Source organism: Clytia hemisphaerica, unplaced genomic scaffold (genome assembly GCF_902728285.1).
Source record: "Clytia hemisphaerica strain Z4C2 unplaced genomic scaffold, Clytia hemisphaerica genome assembly, whole genome shotgun sequence".
NCBI classification, from domain to species: domain Eukaryota; kingdom Metazoa; phylum Cnidaria; class Hydrozoa; order Leptothecata; family Clytiidae; genus Clytia; species Clytia hemisphaerica.
Window position 1 is genome coordinate 447,012 of NW_027103359.1, and position 19,836 is coordinate 466,847.

Consider the following 19,836-nt stretch of genomic DNA (forward strand, 5'->3'; position numbering starts at 1 on the left):
TCGCTATCAAGAGTTAGAAGCTGAAAACCCACTTTCCCTAACCCATCGCTGGCTAAAACGCGTTCGTTTACCTCCCAAGCAATTTTATACACAACGGGGGAGCGCACATTTTCCTGGGCCATTTCTGAGAAGTTTGAATTACAGGAAAGGTGTATTGCCGAACCCATCCTCTCAAAGACTGTAATAGTAAGTCCATCACCTGGGACAAATATTTTTTTGTAACCATGCATGTTTAAACAGTTTTTTAGAACGTGTTAAAAACCACTTGCTCCGGAAGCACCGGAAGAGCTCCGGAACTTTCCGGAGAGAAAAATAGTGTTTTTTAGCTGCTCTGGAAAGCTCTGGAAGTTTCCGGAGCCCCGGGAGGGTCCTGAGGTACCGTGAAGTTGGGTAACTTGCATCAGTGGAGGGAAACTTGTATAGTCATCAAATGACTGACCAATCAAAGCAGCAAAATTTAATAACAAATGAACTACGCAGCAGTTCCGCTCGCAGCTCTACTCTACCATTTTGTTTTAATTAACTTTGTATTTTAATGACCAGTCAGGTCATTCATTTGAGGGGTATATATGTTAGCTTTCACTGATGCAAGTTACCCAATCTCACGGTACCAACTCTCACCCATTGTATGTGGAGACTCACGCATTCCAACACTGATTTCTCACGCATTTTTGATATTGGAAAAGAATTTCCTCGTTTTTCCAATTTTTTAAAAAAGGTTTCCAGATTTTCTGATTTTCAGGAAAAAGTTTCCCTGATTTTCGGATTGTCAGAAAAAATTTCCCAGATTTCCAATCTTTCGGTAAACTTCCGATATTGGAAAGTCGGAAAAATCGAAGAATTGATAAGACAGAAGCAAAGTTATAACTTGATAAAAAGGTAGCAAGCAGATATATAAAAAAGTGTTTTGGCACACTTCTTTTGTAGACTTTTGTTACTTCAAATAGACAGTATTCTTCATAAAAAAGCTGATTTCTGGGTTGATTCTGTTACAGTACAGGATTCTTCATATTTTTTTCTTCCAACCTCTTTTAAACTCAACCTCGTATCTACATAATTATGTAGTGTAGTATAATTCATGATAATGAAAATGGTTTTGTTTATTGCTTGAGTTTACGTTATTGTCGTTATTGGCAGGTTAGCTAGCTCTAAAGCTCTAAAACATCATCCTAATAACATGAAAACCAGAATTTGAGTCTTTAATGGGAATCAAAACTATAAAGTGCACTTACAAACATCAATTTGTCAGATCTAACAAAATTAATAATGACACTGTCATCATTGACAATACTGAATTTGAAAGATCTTCTATATGTGGCGTTTTTTTGCAAACTTCAAAAACTGATTTTTGTCCCGCTTTTGCGGGACTCTAGCTTACGTGCTTGCGTGCAGCATAGGGTACAAAGTCCAAATATGCATTTCCCGTGATTTTTGTATGAAGAGTTGTCTGGACACATACTAATTTCACAAACAAGTGAACAAGACATATCGACATATTCCTTCGAGATACACAGTTGGTTGGAGCAAAATCCAAAAATATGATCTACAGTAAAGGGATTTTTCGCCATTTAGTTTATCTCAATTGACAAAGAAAACAATTTTCTGTTTATTCTATGAAATTTTGGGGCCCCATCAATCAGAATTCCAGAACATGTCAAAATTTGAGAGCACGTCAATACTTGAAGGAAAGTCAAAATTTGAGGGCACGTCAAAATTTGAAGACGCATCAAAATTTGAGGGCACATCAAAATTTAAGGGCACATCAAAATTTGAGGGTACGTCAAAATTTGAGGGCATGTCAAAACTTTGGGCACGTAGGCACGTAAGGCATGCGAGCTCAAAGGCATGTCAAAAACAGGACACATCATTTAGCAGACTCATTCAGCATGTTTTCAACTACCTTTATCAGGTAGGCTCATGCAGCATGTAGCTTTTTTGACATTTAATCCACTGACTGAAGTGACTATCCCTTATTCGTACATTTAGATTAATATAAGAAGCTTGCAAACATGGGAAAGAAAGCTAAAATTGGAAAGAAGAGAAAAGATAAGTTTTACCATCTAGCTAAAGAAACAGGTACGTATGGGGTTATAGAACTAAGAACAGCAAATAAATTATTCAAAAAATCATTTATAAATTCAATCTCAACTGTTTTCTAAATGCTTTGTTTTTCTTTGGTCCTGATTGGTTTTCTTGTGACGTTTGGATTCATGATTTTTTGTATACCTTGTTACAAATGAACTGTCTGTTGGCAGAGCTTATCAAAAGCTTGAAAATTGTGACTTTTATTTCAGGTTACAGGGCCAGATCTGCTTTCAAGTTGATTCAATTGAATAGGAAATTTAGCTTTTTACAAGAATCAAGAGCTTTGATTGATCTTTGTGCTGCCCCTGGAGGATGGTATGTTACTTTTATCAAAGATTTCTATTTTCAATATTTTTAACTCTGCCAGACTATTTCGTTCACTCATTTCGTTAAGGTGTGGTGTGTATTAGGTTAAAATATAATGAATCAAAGTGATGCGAATAAATTCTGTCTTATCCTCCTTATAATTTATGATATAATTATAAATTTTATAGGCTTCAAGTTGCTTCAAACTTTATGCCCATGTCAAGTGTTATTCTCGGTAAGTATGTTCAAATCTCATTCTTTGTTTTTTTTTAATATGGATTTCCTTTCTGGCAATGCATGAATGACTGAAATGTTTTCAAAGGTTAAGTCAGATTAATTAGAAAATTTCATCATTTAGGAAATGATCAGCTTCAGTAAAACATATAGTCTGAAATTTTAAAGATTACATTATCAAAGTTGAAAAATGTTTTAATCAACATAAGAAATATAATGAACAAAATAATCCCATTGATTGATCCCATTTATTTATCCCTTAGTTACGTAGTGTCTACCTCTAATAAGAACAGCACCCCAGAGCCCAGAGGAACACTAACCACCAAGAATTTCTATAATCTTTTGATATACTCCTGATTTAATCAGTTTATCTTTTTTATGTTACAGGTGTTGATTTGGTTCCAATTAAAGCTATAAAGAATGTCACAACTTTTGCTTCAGATATTACAACTGACAATTGTCGTCAGGTATTTCCCTTAAACTAGACTTCAAAAATTTTTGGTTTGCCGTCATCCGACCTACCCTACATTTGTTGCTTTAATAAAAAAGAATTTTTTTCTTAAAATCAAAACCTCTATCGTGTCTATCTCGTTCCATCTTTAGATTAAGAATTGTGAATTTCCTTAGCTTCTGTTTTCATTTCAAAACTAAACGGACTTTTTGATTTATGAAAACTGACTTTCTAGATATTTAAAAAGCTCTGATCAAATTGCACATTAACACAGAGTGTCAAAAACCAAATCTTTCGTGGGTTACCTGGTATTATTTAAAATCTTAATTTACAATAATCAAACAAGCTCAAGTCAAAATCATCTATATATTAATAGTGGTAGTCTGTATGTCGTTTTGTCGTCTTTCTTTCTTTCTGTCTGTGCTACTTTCGTTTTCGCACGTAATGTTTTTGTTCTTCCAAAAGATGACTTTTATTTTGTTCTTGCTCCACAAACGTGTTAAATCAGATTCGCGCCGTTTTACAAAGACTTTGTTTTTATTAATAGATTAGAATTTTTCTTTTTTTTTCTTTCTTTTCTTTTGTTTTATGTTTTCGAATGTAATTAACGACCTTATTTGATTTGAGACATTCAAATTCTTTTCAAAACAAAAGAAATCTTTTAAACAGAATCTGTTAAAGAAAAGAACAAATATAAAATAAAACACAAGAATCACATAACAAGTTTGTTAGAACAACAGCAACATTAAAAATACATTCAAAAGGCGGTAAAAACTAGAATTCTTTCTTCGTAAAAAGGGACCTTTAAACATGTATGTCGATAATTATTTTGCTGTAAATCTAAGTCATTGTTGAATTTGAAAAATTATTGAAGTTATGACAAAGTTATTTTATAAAAAGCAACATAAAATTGCGCTATCTATCACGCTTTTTAGTCTGCGTGTCCTAGCTGCCTTCCGGGGGGACTATGGTTGCGAGCTGACTTTCGGCCCTGCCCCTCGGACCCTTAGCAGAATAAGAGGAGAAGAAACAAGGGAATTGTGTGAATTTTAATTCACTTTTTGGAACTAATTTGACCAAATTTCTATCTTACTGGGGGTAAAAAGTTGAAATTTTCCTATTTTTCCAATTCTTAGTGGGACTGAAGTTTGATTTTCCGATTTTTCAAACTGTCATGTTTCAAAAAAGGCACCTTTAAGGCTGGCACATACCCATACCCATACCCTTCTCTTGCCTAAGTACCCCCTCCCCCGGGCTGCCTTTTTTTCGACGAATCGCGTGTCATGTCTATTATTTCACTCCGCTTATCTTGACATCAAAGTTTTCCTAAACATCAAGAATTACGGCAAATATAACGCAAGCGAAGCGAGAAAAAAAATCTAATTGCAGAGCCGTCTCGGACGTCGCTGGTCGCTGGTCGATGGTATGGTGTAATTTGGGAATGACGCCCTTTCTGTTTTCTGATCATTTTTGCCACAAAAATCTTTTTCAAAGTGTGGTTAAAAGATATGTCACCCGGGAGGGATAGAGTCAAACTTTGAAGAGAATTCTTCCCTTTAATATTGATTTCATCGTGTTTAAGTCACCTTCCCAACATCTCAAAGGACTTTAAATGCGTTCAGCAAACAGCTAAACCGGCGTGCGACGCCAGGTACCGGCTAGTTTCATTTATTTTCAAGTCTCTGTTTTAAACTACTAAATATTATTTTCTTGTTTCTTTAGTTGTTGAAAAAAGAGTTAAAAGGATGGAAAGCAGACGTTGTACTCAATGATGGTGCACCCAACGTTGGTTCAGCATGGATACAAGATGCTTTCACTCAATGTGAGATGCTATTGAATTTATTACTGTTCTCTCATTTAGAATAGCATTTCTCCTTTTTTCCTTTTTTTCATAACTTCGAACGATTTGAGAAATAAATAATAAATATTAGTTCTAATTTACAACTGCTTCTTGGAATGATATTTTGTGATTTTTATCTGACAATTATGAAATAAAATTCTACAATTGAACTATACTATTAAACAATTAAACTATACTAAGACTAACAATTTTTTCTTTTATACTTCAGCACAATTGGCATTGTCAGCTTTGAAACTTGCGTCAGAATTTTTAAGAAAAGGAGGCTGGTTTATCACAAAGGTTAGCATAACTTTAAAAAATTGATGAATACTGTGTTTTTAATTTATTTGGATAAGTAACTTTTTTTGCAGGAAGAGCGTTCTGTTGCATCAACAATTTCAACATATGCATTATAATTTGTGACCCCCAACCGATTTGGAGTACATTAAAAATGAGACCAGTCTAACAGATAAAATGTGTGGCAAAAAAAGCAGCAAAACGATTACCGTGCGGTAAAATGATACCTTTATATCGACCAGAAATCATCCAAAATCTTTCCTAAAAATTCCATTCATACGCACTTGATCGGTCACTAATGAGCACCATTAGTAAAAGTCTGGTAGTCAGTGCGGTCATGATGCAGACATTTTGTTGTTGTTGTTTTGCTTGTTTGAACTCGAGGCTGAAGTTCTTACGTCAACCGAAAGAAATATAAACAAACAGTGGGTCTGCATCATCGTCCGCTTAAGTAGGCGTTTTCTGTCTGCATGGACCACAAAGTACTGTCTTTTGCCTGCTTTTTTTAGGTTTAGTTGCATAATTAACCAGTGCAAAAAGCGGCAGAAGCACCACTGCACCAAGACGGGTCTCATTTTTGATATACTCCTAATTGCTTGGGAGGTCACATTTCACCGTGTCAATTCAAGACAGCCTTAAGTCCATTTTTTCCATATTGAGATAGTTGACTTTAAAGGTTGAGATGTGTTGGACTTAAGGCTACACATTTCATTTCAATGCTTCATAGAAAATAAAATTTGCACTAAAATTTAGGACTTAAGGTTAACATTCTAAATTCTTAATTTTTTTTGAATTGCAAAATACACCTCTTTCCCATTAGGATTCTGTGGACTTAAGGCCGTTTTTGGAAAGCGTGCATGCTAAAATAGGGGCTATGGTCTTAAGTCCATTTTCGAAAAAATGGACTTAAGTCTGTCTTGAATTGACATGGCGATTTGTTCATTACCTGTTCATTACCTTTGGGATATATGACCGCTTCATGACCTTAGAGATGACTGATCCTCTTTATTTTTAGATTTTCCGCTCAAAAGATTACACAGCTTTACTGTGGGTTTTTCAACAGTTATTCAAAAAAGTACATTCTACAAAGCCACAGGTACAGTACTAACCATTTGAAATCAAGTTTACTATTTAAAATCATGGGCTCCAGACTTCAACAGACCTCAATTGATTCTTTTGATTGCAAATCTCTTTGTTTACTTGTTTAAGTGATTTGAGCAAGATTGAAAGAGAAAAGAAAATCAATCAATATATGTTTTGACAAATGAGAAACAAGAATGCTTAAAGTGAAACTAAACCTTCAGTCATACTTTTTACTTATTTCAGGCTTCTCGTAGTGAATCTGCAGAAATCTTTGTGGTTTGTCAGGTAAATCTCATGTGTTTTAAAGATCTGGATCCAGAAACACACACAAACTTCTTTAGTAAAGTAATGTAAAAACACTTCTTCTCACAGACCCACTATGGGAACCCTTCCCATTGGAAAAATTAGCCAAATTATCGTCTCTGGTTGAAAAATTATACTCCAATTTTTGTTCCCACTGAAAATAATCAAATAAACCAATCCTCACTGCAAAATATTATGATAATTTTCCCATCTCCGCTGATATTCCTGACTTGAAAACAAAATAATTTACATCCTTGGTCATAAAAAATATGGGAATACCAATCCCCATCGGGTTTCATTCTGTTATTTTTATCCCCACCGGCTGAAAAAATCATACCGGGTTTTTGAGAAGGGGTTGTGAAAAATTTAGCTCTGCGTTTTATAAGTATACCCAAACAATAAAACCAGGTTGAATTTGGGTTTAAAACAATAAGTTTAGGAACAATAGAATATGAAAATAAGTGCTCTTTTGATTTGATATCTACTTTATCTGGTATTAATACAATACTTTATTAAAAATGAATCAATATTTGTTTCTTTTTCAAGGGCTTCCTTGCACCAGACAAATTGGACGAAAAATTCTTGGATCCTAGACATGTTTTTAAAGAGATTCAGGACAGTTCTAAAGTAAAATTGGATGTTTTAAGACCGGAGGTAAAATAATTTCCTTGTTGTATTTGCTGACCTTTATATGTCCCTGGACCAAGCTATATCCGCCATCTTTGATTGACGTTTTTTTGAATTGGTACCCATAAAGAAGCCATTGTAGTGTTAAAAATTAACGTCTAACGGCACTACATGATCAAAAGTTTTCGAGGGAAAGTAGATCATAGCGCTCTCGATGCATTTACACCACTATTGAGTAGTGCTACCATTAGGGTACTTACTTACAAAAAAACTTCGATCAAAGATTTTGCTTGGCCAGGATTGAGAAACTTGTTCAGGGTATAAAGGTCAGTGGTTGTATTGTTTTTCTATTTTGATCATCCCTTATTAATCGAGTAAGCAAAGGAAATTCTCTTCAGATTAAAATCAAGACCTACCTTAACCTCTAGAAATACAATAACACTCAAAATAGGCTCATTTTCTGACCCTTTGTCAACAGGCCATATCTCTGAACCACTTCACCATAAACCAAAAAATATCATGGCTGATTAAAAAAACCTTTTGGCCGCAATTCCTTTTTTCAACATTATGGTAAGGTCTGATATTGTCTAAAAATTGGTTATTATGTGGAATATGTTTAAGAAAATCCATAAATAACTAGCAAGGCATAGTGATTGTATAAAATCCAAACAAATCCAATTTACTAGAAACATATGCGACACAGAGAAGGATACGATGAAAACAACACTACCATGTTTGAAAAGATAACTGCTATGGATTTTTTCAAAAGTCCAAATGCTATTGATGTTTTATCCACTGTTAACAAAGTAAGTATATTATGCAGTGTTGTGTTGCAACTTTTCCGTCTGTAGGCTGAGGTTTTTAACTTAATTTTCCTTCCCAATTCTAAGCCTTGGAAGAACGAAATCCCCTCGGGAACTACTAAAAGTGGTTGCAAGACTGTTTATCAACACTATGTTCCATGATTCAAAGCAGCTCTCTATGAATCTGACACATTTTCCAGAATATCCATACAATTCAAATTCTTCATATCTCGGACTGATTCATCGACATACAAACGTAAAAAATACAGAGGGACTGGATACATATTCTCATACTATGTTTTGTCTTTGGGCTTTTCTCGGAAGCCAATCAAGGTTTCCCAAACCTTTTCAAGAACTTGTCTGTGATAAGAATATAGCTGAGTGCTTTTAGGCATCATTGTATGTTGCAAACCAAAAGTTCCCTGATTTCATCCCTGTATTTTTCAAGCATCTTTTATTTCAAAGAATGCCAAACACGATTGTAAAACTCTAATAGTCTTGGATGATAGGCTCTTATTATAATTATCACCAAAAGGGACTACATACACATCGTTTGCCTTGCATTTTCCAAACGACCATTATTTTTTTGCTTTTCAGATCGAAGTTATAAACGAAGAAATCAAAAATCACGCAGAAACAAACGAAGAAATCTTACATTGCTGTGAAGACATTAAAGTTCTTGGGAGAAAGGAGCTCAAGTAACTGCATTTACATTTTTTTCTGATTCGAGGAAGAAAAATTAAAACAACTTCAATACCTTTGTTAGGGTTTTGATAAACAGGAATGTTTGTTTGTAATTTACAATTTACAATTAAATTAAAAACGATTTTCTTGACTCTTTTTCGAATTATTGCGAATCAAAACTTTAGCGATTTATCTTAATTTTCCTACTTCAACTTTCATCTATTTTGTTTTATCCTTAAGGAATCTATTCACATGGAGAAAGAAACTTCGAAAGGCATTGGAATTGCACAAAGACGAAGAAGAAGCAGAAGACAAGTAAAGCATTTGTTACTTTTCGTCCACGGGGAGGAGTGGACATGGGTTAATTGGGTGGTTCAAACCGCCCTACATTATTATCACCCCCCCCCTAAAGGCCAAACTTTCCCCTATATATAAATTTTTCAAACCCCCCTTAATAACCGTGGTCGTGAACCCTGGGATATTTTTGACAGGAATGATTTGAAAGTGGGATCAGATTTTTGAATATTTTAGCAAGCAGAGAGGCATCAAGTACCATTTTGAGAATCTTTGGTATGACCTGGCTGGGGGTTGAACCCACAACCTTGCGCTCTGTAGCCGGATGCTCTACCACTGCACTACGGTCGGTCTGTAAAAGAGTCATCATTATCAATTTTCATAAATATTAAAAACCACCAAGGTTTATGACGATGTCGGTTTTTACAATCAACTGAATTCACCAAAACTGAATGCAATAACGCAGAACTTTATTTCTTCAAATTTTTCAGATCAAAAGAAGAAGTTCAAGAAGAACCAATGAATGAAGAGGTACTCACTTGTTGGAAAATTTGGCAACTGAATTCTCCAGCGTTCCTAGTTCTAAACAGCGCGGTGGCATGTCTTATACTTTTTGTATAAGACTGCTTTAAGTAATCCTTAAACTGATTTGAAATTTTTTTTGCAAGATAACTTTTTCCAGTCAAGTAATTTTGAAATCTTTAAGAATGGTGCGTTGGAATCCTATTTTTCTCTTGCTAAAAGTAAAAATCTTGTGACTCGAGAATTACCACTTTGAAAAAATTATAGCAAAGCAAAAAGGTTTTAGAGGTTGCTCAAGGTAGTTCGACTTGTCTAGATTTTCTTGAATGACAGGTGAGAATATTTCATTCATTCTTTAAACATTTTCTTTGGTAATTTTTAGGAACAGTTAGATGAAATGGTCAGTAATTTAAAAGACGAAGAAGAAAAAGATCTTAAAAAGTAAGCTCCAGCATTCTTGATTCATAAAATCATCATGTTGGTGTTTTTAAATAGACATTAGGAAAAATAATTTTACTACTTGTCTTAGGAATAAAACACTTATCGAAATACTGGTACTTTTGGCCATCATTTTAGCGTAAAAGAAACACCTTGCATTGTTTCCTTATCTAATTTCAGAATTAATCATTTCAGACTAAATTTGACGTCATTCGCACTGGTCTAAATCGAGGGCCCCTCCAAAGAGTCTAAAATTTCATCAACTTTCGAACTGACCACTACTTGCCTCTATCCCCAGGAAAAGTGTTATGGACTTCAAAAGCCCCTCCCTGGTTTAATTAATTTTGGCGTAAGACGATAAATCTTTTTTTTTTTCTTCGAAGGAAAAAGAAAAAAGTTCGTGAGCAGAAAAAGAAATTACGGGAGAGACTGGCAGGCAAACTGGCGGACGCTATGGGCGAAACTGAAAATCAAGATCAAGAGATGTTTGCACTCAATCAGATCAATAGTAAAAAGGTATAATCTAATTCAAAAAAATACAAAAAGTTTGTATGAATTATCTGATTTACACTTATATAATGATATTACTCAAGATGATTCCTTGCGCACAAGATATTCCTATTTATTACGAGTGAGACATTGTCAAATTCGTGTTTTTCAACTTAATTTTGTGATTCGAAAAGTCCGGTACTTTCATCTTCAATTCAAAAATGACGAGAAGAAGATAAAACACCCTTCCAGATGCATCCATCTAGTTTGGTTTGAAGAAGAAAATGCTTTTATAAAGATAGCGCGTTATATATACTTTCAAAAACAACTTTCTACGAGATGTTAACGAGCGTAACTTAATCATCAAGCTCACTTCTTTTCGTTAGGAACTAGACGACGTGAACGAAGGGGACGATCAAAGTCTCTACGATGAAGATTCTGAAGGCGAAGAACTTCAATTTGAATCTGACCAAGAAGAGGGCGACAATGATGATAGTGGTATGATAAACATATTTATCTCTCAACAAAAATAGCTATGCTATGCTAGCATGAACTAGATTGAACGATTTGTGTTATAATTTGAAGCCATTTTTCAAAGTTTAGATTCTAAAAACAATCAAGCGATATATTTCGATGCTATCACCATTTTCAAGCTTATAAAAATACAAGTGTTCTATCAAATTCATAAATTTTTATATTTAGCAACTACAGAATCGGCAGAATTGCTAACTTAAATATATCAATGGGATAAAGAAGCCGCTTAGAGACTTTCACTCAAGTCTCATTCTTACATACATGACTGATCAAACTTGAAAGTGATGACATCGTCATTCCACTTTCCACTTGTCCCTGTCGTTTGCCAATTGAATTATTTCGACCTTTGTGAGTCTAGTGTCTTGTTTGATCTGACCAATCGAAAAAATAGGAATCTTTACTTAAAAGTCCTTTTCTCTTTCTTTTGTTATCAATATTAATTCTTCTATTCGGATTTAGGATAAGATATTTCATCACGAGTCTCTTTTTAAGACACTATCAAACTCGAGTGTAGGACTGGATATTTCAGGGGCTTCAACCCTGGAGCTGTTTTGAGCAAGACATGGCTCATATTTTCTCATTCTTACTTTATTTATTTACAATATAGAAGCGGACAGTTCTGATGAAGAATATGCGTATGGAGATGACGAACTTTACGAAAAGTCTGCAAAAAAGAGAAGAATGGAACAAGATGATCAACAAAAGAAACAAAAGTCGTTACAGAAAAGTAAACTCAAAAAGTAAGTTCAGTTGATTCTCTCTATAAATGTATTTTCTAACAACTTTTGCTATAACACGTGATCACAAACAATCCTTTAGATAGTTTCTCAATCCCTTCCTAATCCAAATCTTTGATCGGAGTTATTAAGATGGTGCGCTCAGTAATTTTAACGCCATCATTTTATTAACGGTATACACCATTGTATTACAAATATATTGACCCACAATCCAGTAGTGCTACCATTAGCTGAACTTTTTTAAAACTCCACATGGTTTAAAAAAAAAGTAAGGCCAATGCTTAATAACCATCTAGGTCTTAGAACTATATAACTCTTGAGTTCACTTGTCTCAAAAATATAAACCTTCATGATTTAGATTGCAACGTAAAAGTGAAAACCCGTTGTTAGTCAACATGAATGAAGACATAAGCGAAAAAGCAAATAAAATCACGAAAGCAAAACAATGGTTTCAAAAGGTTTGCAAGGAAGTCATTTTTTCTCGAAGACATCTCACTGCAAAAGATTTTGGAGTCGTTTTACCGTGTCTCTTTTGGAAGGCCTTAGGCTCGAATTCATTTTCAAGAAACGTCAAAACAGCGTCCATATGATATCCATTCGGTCCGTTGTAACAGTAGAACGTTGGAAAACTTTGTGTCACAGCTGGTCTTCGGATACTTTTATTATGACTCAAACTAACTTTCCTCCCCACATTTTACAGGACATTTTCAAGGGCGCTGAAGGGCGTGATAAAGGCGATTCAGGGGCGGAATCTGAAGAAGAAGATGAAGACGAAGATTATGATATCGAAGCAGTCTTAAAAACTCATAGAAAGAAAGGCGGTAAAGTTTTCGGTATGTTACTTTGCTAATTGGTGATAGTGGTGAGGCGGGAAAGATAAGGGCGTGTAACGATATTAAGAAGTGGGAAAAGACAATCATTAGCGTATAGTTGGTATGCAGGATATTGTATAGACGTTTTTACTTGTAAAGGCGGGAAAAAGGAGTATACTGGTGTGTTGTTGTATATTGTGGAACATTTACAATGTAGAAAAAGTGGGAAGGAGTTAATTTTAGCGGCTTATGGTTGAAAAGCAAATTAATGGTCTGTAAGTGGAATGTTGGGCTGTATTAATATTTGACTGTGTTTATTGGTTCTTTCGCCAATCCTTTCGATATGTCTGATATATATTTCAATGTACACATTTGAGGGTCAAATAGTAGGCGAAATTCATAGTTGTCATGTTGTTATTTCTTCGACAAACATTTGAAATACCGTATTACTTCGAATAAACATCTCCATTATACAAACGCCCCCTTGAATAAACGCCCCTACTTAAAATCAAAAACTTTAATAAACGTCTTTGAAGTAATTAATCAACGGATCCTGCACGAATGTACTTGCCAGTGTTTTCTCAAAGGTAACGAATCGAGTGGAAATTGAACCCACCACCTCTCTTTGAAGTAATACTGTATTTTTATATATATATCAATAATAATTTATCTTAGATTCCTTTAAAAATGCTCTAAAAAATGTCTTACCTATCTGCACTTGTAAAAATTGTACATAGTTTTTTTTTTTCTCAGTTCTTTTTTTTCAATATATATATTTTTAATGTTTTTATGACAGTTGGATTTGATTAGAAACTTACTTGTAATTTTCTAGATACCACCCAACTTAAAATAAAGAATAAATAAAAAAAAATAAAATATAATCTCCAATAATTTCTATATATACAGAATCGGTGAAGACAAGTAAAGAATCTTCAAAGAAGGAAAACGGAAAAACACATCAAGATGAAGAAGATGGAAATGAAGAAGATACTTCTGATGAATCTTCATCAGACGAAGGTAAAACAAATTTTCCCTTTTATTAAGGCGAAAGAATTAAATTTGTTGCTCAACGGTGGCCCGACCTTACCAAAAATAAAAAAATAAAAATCTACTTTTATCTCTCCCATACTAATCCAGAGTGTTACCTTTTGCAAAATATTGGATTTGAAACCTTTGTAGCAAAAGTAACTGACTCGGTCTCTCAATCTATAGATTTTAAATGATTTGTTACGTGTATTTCAGTGTCGAATGATGGCAGACATCAAAATATCTACTAGTGGGTGGCTTAAATTTACTGCAAATGATTTCTTGGCTCTGAAATTTTGCACACTGACGTTATAGAGGCCCCCAGCGGCAACTCTGATCACGATATCACCCAATTTTTGGACCTACCTCCGGGTACCCCGGTGGAGGTCCTATGAATTAACCTGTGTCTGTTCGTCCGTCTGTTCGTCTGTTACCAGCTTTTCTCGAGATTGGCTAATTAGTTTTTTCTGATTTTTGGCACAAAGATGCAAAATGGCAATGGCCAAAATGTGACGGAGCCCGATTTTCGAAAGAAAAAAATTTCCGGCCGAAAATACCGCAAATATGCCGGAAAAACTGTTTTTTTGGCATTTTCTCGAGATTTTATCATTAGTTTTTTCTGATTTTTTGCTTAAAGATGCGTATTAACAATGCCCAAAACATGATAGAGCCCGGTTTTTGAGAAAAAAAATTTTCCGGCTTAAAATTCCGGACATCGCCGTTTTTGCAGATTTTCATTGGATTTTTTCCTTATATATCTATGTTTTTCACACAAAAACATTATTGATAACAATTCTCACCATCAAGCATGATTCAATAGTCAATAATAAAACTGATTTTTACAACCAGAACTTTCTATTTTTTTTCCCTACAACCCTTCCCTCTCCCCCCATCAACAATCAATGATGAATTTATTGCGTTATGCATATTCGCTAAACGCTATATTTTCTGACTGATTTTTTTCATTTTTCTCCTCGCATTACTATCTAACTTTCATCATCAGGTAGGTCTATTCAGCATCTAGCTTGTTTGTCTTCAATCACGATCACGAAAATCAGCAAAAAAATGGCTAATCACGCATCCCTTTGAAAAAGTCTAAATCACGTATCACGACTCAAAAATCTTTCAAATCATTATCACGTTTTGACCTCTCATCGCGCAATCAAAAAAAAAAATTCCAAATCACGTAATCACACCACAAAAAAGTCTATATTATATAGCTGGGATGGTTTTTGTATAAAATATACTTGCTTTGCTTTGTTTCAGATGATGGTGATATAGATGATCGAAGTATCGTCCAAGGGAAAGAACAAGACAAACAGGACCATCAAAAAAAGAAAGATGGCTTTGAAATTGCACCAGTTAACCATGGTTTGTGCGGCTGATATACTTTTTTTGTGATACTGCATTTTCCGGTTTTTACCGATTTTAGTTTAGCATCTAAAGAGGTCTCTGGAGTTTTTAACTTTTAAACATCTTTCGAAATTTTTATTTTTAGAAACTCATTTAGGCTATAGCTTTGCTTTAAAGGTTTTATTTTTACATAAGTTATTCCCTCTTCATATCAGGACAGTGTCTGCTATTGTTATATTATGCTGATATAAGCAAAAAAATGTTTTTCTTTTCCTTTTCCTGACCAAACTTGCTCCACATACGTGTCAATCCAAAAAACATAAATTAAAATTGATGAATAAGCAAACGATATCACTCTTATTTAAAAACAAAACCTTTAAAAAGTTATTTAGGAGTTAAGGTTACCTTTTAATTTCAACACACATCTCTTTTTGTTGGCAGCGATTGAGATGAGGGTAAGGGTAAGGGTGTTGTCGTCTTATTTAGATTAAGTATTTTGAATTCTATCAAATCTAATTAACTCCCTTTTATCTTTCACCACTTAGCCACTCTTGGTCCAGAAGCATTAGCTATTGGAGCAGCCATTGCGACATCAAGGAAACGGAAGAGAGACAGTTTCAACAGGTATAGATATAGGTTACCTTATCGGGGAAAACTTCGTCGGGGAAAAGTGACGAAATTTTGGCCAAGTGACGAATATTTTACCCCGACGAAAATTTTCCCCAGCCTTAATGCGTTTACCAACTACCAGCAACTGACGAATATTTTTCCCCGACGAAAATTTTCCCTGACGAAGTTTTCCCCGATAAGGTATTGAAAAAATCACCAATTTTATCATTATAGATAAGAACAAAAAATAACGAGAAAGCATTTTAAGACCTTTAAACCTGCACACATCCCTGTAATTGATATGAGAGGGAATGTGTGCAGCCTAGACTAAAATTTACTGGTTCTCATTTGTAAAAGTCATGCACGCTTTTTTTTATAAGAATAGTGTACTTTGGATGAGGGTCAGGTATTCTTAAGAAATTGCCAAAATTGAGGGTGAAATATTCTTAACGTACTCTTACTTTTTTAGACTAGGCTTTTTTACAAACATGAGAAATGATCAATTTGAGAGTTTTGGACTTTTGAGTGAACATCTGAGTTAAAATTACATTTCTGCCTCAAAGTTTAAATTTAAGTCTAACAAAGGAAGCAGTTTTTTTCTATTAACCAAAAACAAAATGACTGTATATACTGGATATTCTTACGATTTGGCCAATTTTCACCCTGATTCTTATAGAAGATATTCTTATTAAAAAAGCGTGTATCAAAAATATTATATGTTTTACATTAGGTATTCATACAATGACAATGGTCTACCATCTTGGTTTACGGAAGACGAGGCCAAGCACACATTACGTCATGTTCCGGTAACAAAAGAAGAAGTGGCTTACTATAAACAACGTATGATGGAGATCAACGCAAGACCGATCAAGAAAGTGGTGGAGGCTAAAACTAAAAGAAAATATAAGGTAATCATGCATTTCATTCCCTCTTTGTATATTGTTGGAATTCAGTGAGTTAAAGTCTTTTTGATGTTGCTGGTGACAAGCCACCAGAACCGTTGGAGGAATGATGATGGAAAACGAGGACAGAAATGATTTTGATGTACTTTTTAGGGGAAGAAACTTTTGCGGAAAGAAATTTTCGCAAATTTCGGGTAAATTCGCGGACATTTCTTCGCGAAATATTCTGAAAACCTAATTCGCGAAAGTTTATTCGCGAAAAAAAATCGGTTTCAGCCTTCTGTTTCACAAAGATTAGAAAAATCGTGAAACAAAGAAAAGTCAATGAATTGCGGAGAAATTTTTATCGCGAAATATTTTGAAATGCTAAATGCAAATTTTTTCCCGCGAAAGTTTCTTCCCCTAAAATATCTCGAAAAAAGTCTATTACTTACACTAACACTTACACTTACTTATTACTAGACACTCAAGTTCGAAGAAGAAGATTTTGTTTGAAAGACAAATTTACACGCACACTTTGCCACATCCGAGATGGCAGCTTAAAGCCTCTCTTATCCGTCTAAATTTGTTTTATTCGATTTGGTGACTAATTCTTCTTTTTTTTTTGTCACATATAGACGATGAAAAAACTGGAACGGGCGCGAAAACGAGCTCAAGGAATTCTCGATGCGACGGATGTCTCTTCACAAGAAAAAACACAACAAATCAAAGGGTATGAATTAAACAGACATTTTTATAAATTACGTCTCGAACATCACTTGCCTCGTTTTGAAATTATTGCCATGGTGATTAACTCCCAGCAGGTTTTATTAAAATTTAATGTCTTAATGGACATAATCACCATGGTAATTGTTTGAATACGAGGCAAGCGATGTTCGTGACGTAATTTATTGAAAGGACTATTAAAGACATATTCAGAAAAATCATTGACTTTTTTGTAACAACAGCCAATGCCGGTTACAATAATAAAAAGGTTACATTTATATTTCGAGGATGTATTTTTAACATCACCGGTGGTGTTCTGTAGAGGAGATAGCATGTATTTGCCAACCTTGTTTCAAATCTTAAACTTGGCAGAAATAACAAAACATTTCTCCTATTGTACCTCGCTGTATCTTTTCTCTTTTTGTATGATGAAAAAATTTTGAATTTTAACTGATTTGCTTATAATTCATTACCTTTTAGAATTTACAAGAAAGCTGGTTTACTATCAAACAAAAAAGCTGAAACTACTTATGTCGTCGCAAAGAAGGGATTAGGTTGGTGACTTTGATTTGATATCACATTTTGTCAAAGCTTTGTTCCTCCAATTCCCAACTTTGAATGGACCATTCCATTTTATATCCATGCAGGGGGTTGACGAACATTTCAAGGGGGGAATCGGAGAGGAATTTCCAGGGGGCATAACGGAGTATTTTTTCGTTTTCCCAAAGAGTAAAAATTCCCAGTGGTCATGGTCAAGGCTGATTTTAGTTCGTCCATCCTCATTTTTAAGGTATGAAAGGAATTTTTCCAAGGGTTTTTTTGCAAATTTTGCCGTTTGCCAGAGTTTTTTTTCAAATTTGAATCATTCTTTTCAGAGATTTTTTACTCGACCGCACAAAATTGTTTTCTTTTTCAGCGGGCAAAAAGTATAAGAGGCCAAACAATGTCAAAGGACCCTACAAAGTTGTCGACCCACGTATGAAGAAAGACCTGAAAGCTGCAGCAAGCAAAGAAAAAACGAAAGGTCGAGGCAGGAAGAAGGGCAAAAAACGTTAACCGATGGATGCTACGAACTAAGCATTTTGAGCTAACGGAGAATGTATTGAATCGAACAGACCGGTCGGCTTGATTCCATTCCAAACGAATAGATGTTGGTCTAAAGACAATTCCAGGGGGTCTGATTTCTGATGAGTACATTTTTGTGGGACACTTAAAATAGTGGTGGTTATAGAGATACGAAAAAACGGCTTATAGAAACTAACCATGGTTTAACAGAATAAAATCCTCTGTAGTCTTCATTCGCGAAGAATCCACAAATTAGTGACCAGTCCCTTCTTTATTTTTAATTTACTACCGAAATTCTTTAAAACTTTTGCCAGAAAATAACAAATATAAACATACTTCAAAACAATTCCTTTTTTTTTCTGAGTCTCAAGTCTTAAACAAACAAACTCAGCTTTTAGAAAACAACTAGTTAAAAATGGTTTGAAGGTTTTTCCGATGACTGTAGAATTTGTCAATGGGCAAAATAAAATAAATATCCACAACTATTTGATGCCATATTTGACATCTCTACCCGTACTTGAAAAATAAGATTTCAAAGAATTCAAAGAGCCTGTGAATCCTAATCGAATGGTTAATTTTTGAAAAAGTCAAAAGGTTTTTAAAGATTTTAGAAATTTTCTATGATGATACAAAAAATTATTGTATTTTTATAGATAGTTTTATATGTGATTGACACCTTTTTTCTAGATTTTACCTTTTTGACTTCGGGTAAAGTCATAAAAATGAAATATATCTCGAAAAAAAACTTATATTATGATTCCATATATTACGATTTTCAACGGAAAAGAAAAGGACTTTATATTATCCAAGGGTTTTTAATGGTCTTTTTAATACTTTAATTATTACTATTTTGTTTGGTGTACCCAGAAACTAGATCTACTTCTGGCTGAACTTTGCCACAAAGAAGATATTTTGCATGAATCTTGAATGTTTTATCTGAAAAAAAATCATGAAATGTAAATCATGTCTACACAGTCGGGGCCACTACATGGAAAAGGCAACTATTGCCTTAACGGGAAATAATTCCGGGGTAAGTTCACCAGTTTCCCGATCGGGAAAGTGGCCTCTGAGCACTCCGGAAATGCCGTGGAAAGTTTAAAACTTGTCCCTCTTGTAAAGGAAGGAGAATAAATAATATTCACTAGGTAGTTAAGAAATCCACCGGGTAATCGCTTCTTAATTCTACTTTCCCCATTCCCAATTAAAAACTTCCCTATTTGGAAACTTTTTCTCGATCGGGAAATAAAAATCTGCTTTATTTCCAAAGATTCTGTTTCCCGTTCGGGGACGATTAAAAGTCCTTGACCAAAACGGGAAACAGAAAAGTGATGAATTTATAAGAATACCTTATTCTATAAGAATATCCTTTAGGGTGAATTTCACAGAATTTGATAAGAATACAGTCATTTTGTATTTGGTTAACACTAACATAAAAAAACTGCTTCCTTTCTTAGAGATAAATTGAAGATTTGAGGAAGAAATGTAATTTTAACCCAAAAGTCCAAAACTCTCAAAATTGATCTTTTCTCGTTTGTAAAAAAGTCAAGTCTAAAAAAGTAAGAATGCGTTAAGAATATTTCACCCTCAATTTTGACAATTTCTTAAGAATACTTGACCCTTGTTCAAAGTACACTATT

The 19,836-nt window shown here is 34.3% G+C and overlaps 1 protein-coding gene across 1 annotated transcript; it reads left to right on the top strand.

Annotated features, from left to right (window-relative positions):
* The first annotated feature begins 1,971 nt into the window (after positions 1-1,971).
* LOC136821993 (pre-rRNA 2'-O-ribose RNA methyltransferase FTSJ3-like) lies at positions 1,972-18,534 on the top strand. The gene is made up of 26 exons (XM_067078213.1): positions 1,972-2,076; positions 2,295-2,400; positions 2,580-2,626; positions 3,013-3,092; positions 4,799-4,898; positions 5,146-5,216; positions 6,229-6,309; positions 6,540-6,581; positions 7,146-7,253; positions 7,913-8,032; positions 8,627-8,727; positions 8,954-9,028; positions 9,499-9,538; positions 9,912-9,970; positions 10,351-10,483; positions 10,843-10,954; positions 11,598-11,730; positions 12,086-12,185; positions 12,428-12,560; positions 13,446-13,556; positions 14,832-14,936; positions 15,464-15,542; positions 16,258-16,435; positions 17,047-17,141; positions 17,615-17,688; positions 18,051-18,534. The coding sequence occupies exons 1-26, from the start codon at positions 2,010-2,012 to the stop codon at positions 18,188-18,190; spliced, it is 2,490 nt and encodes an 829-aa protein (XP_066934314.1). The 5' UTR covers positions 1,972-2,009; the 3' UTR covers positions 18,191-18,534.
* Positions 18,535-19,836: the final 1,302 nt, after the last annotated feature.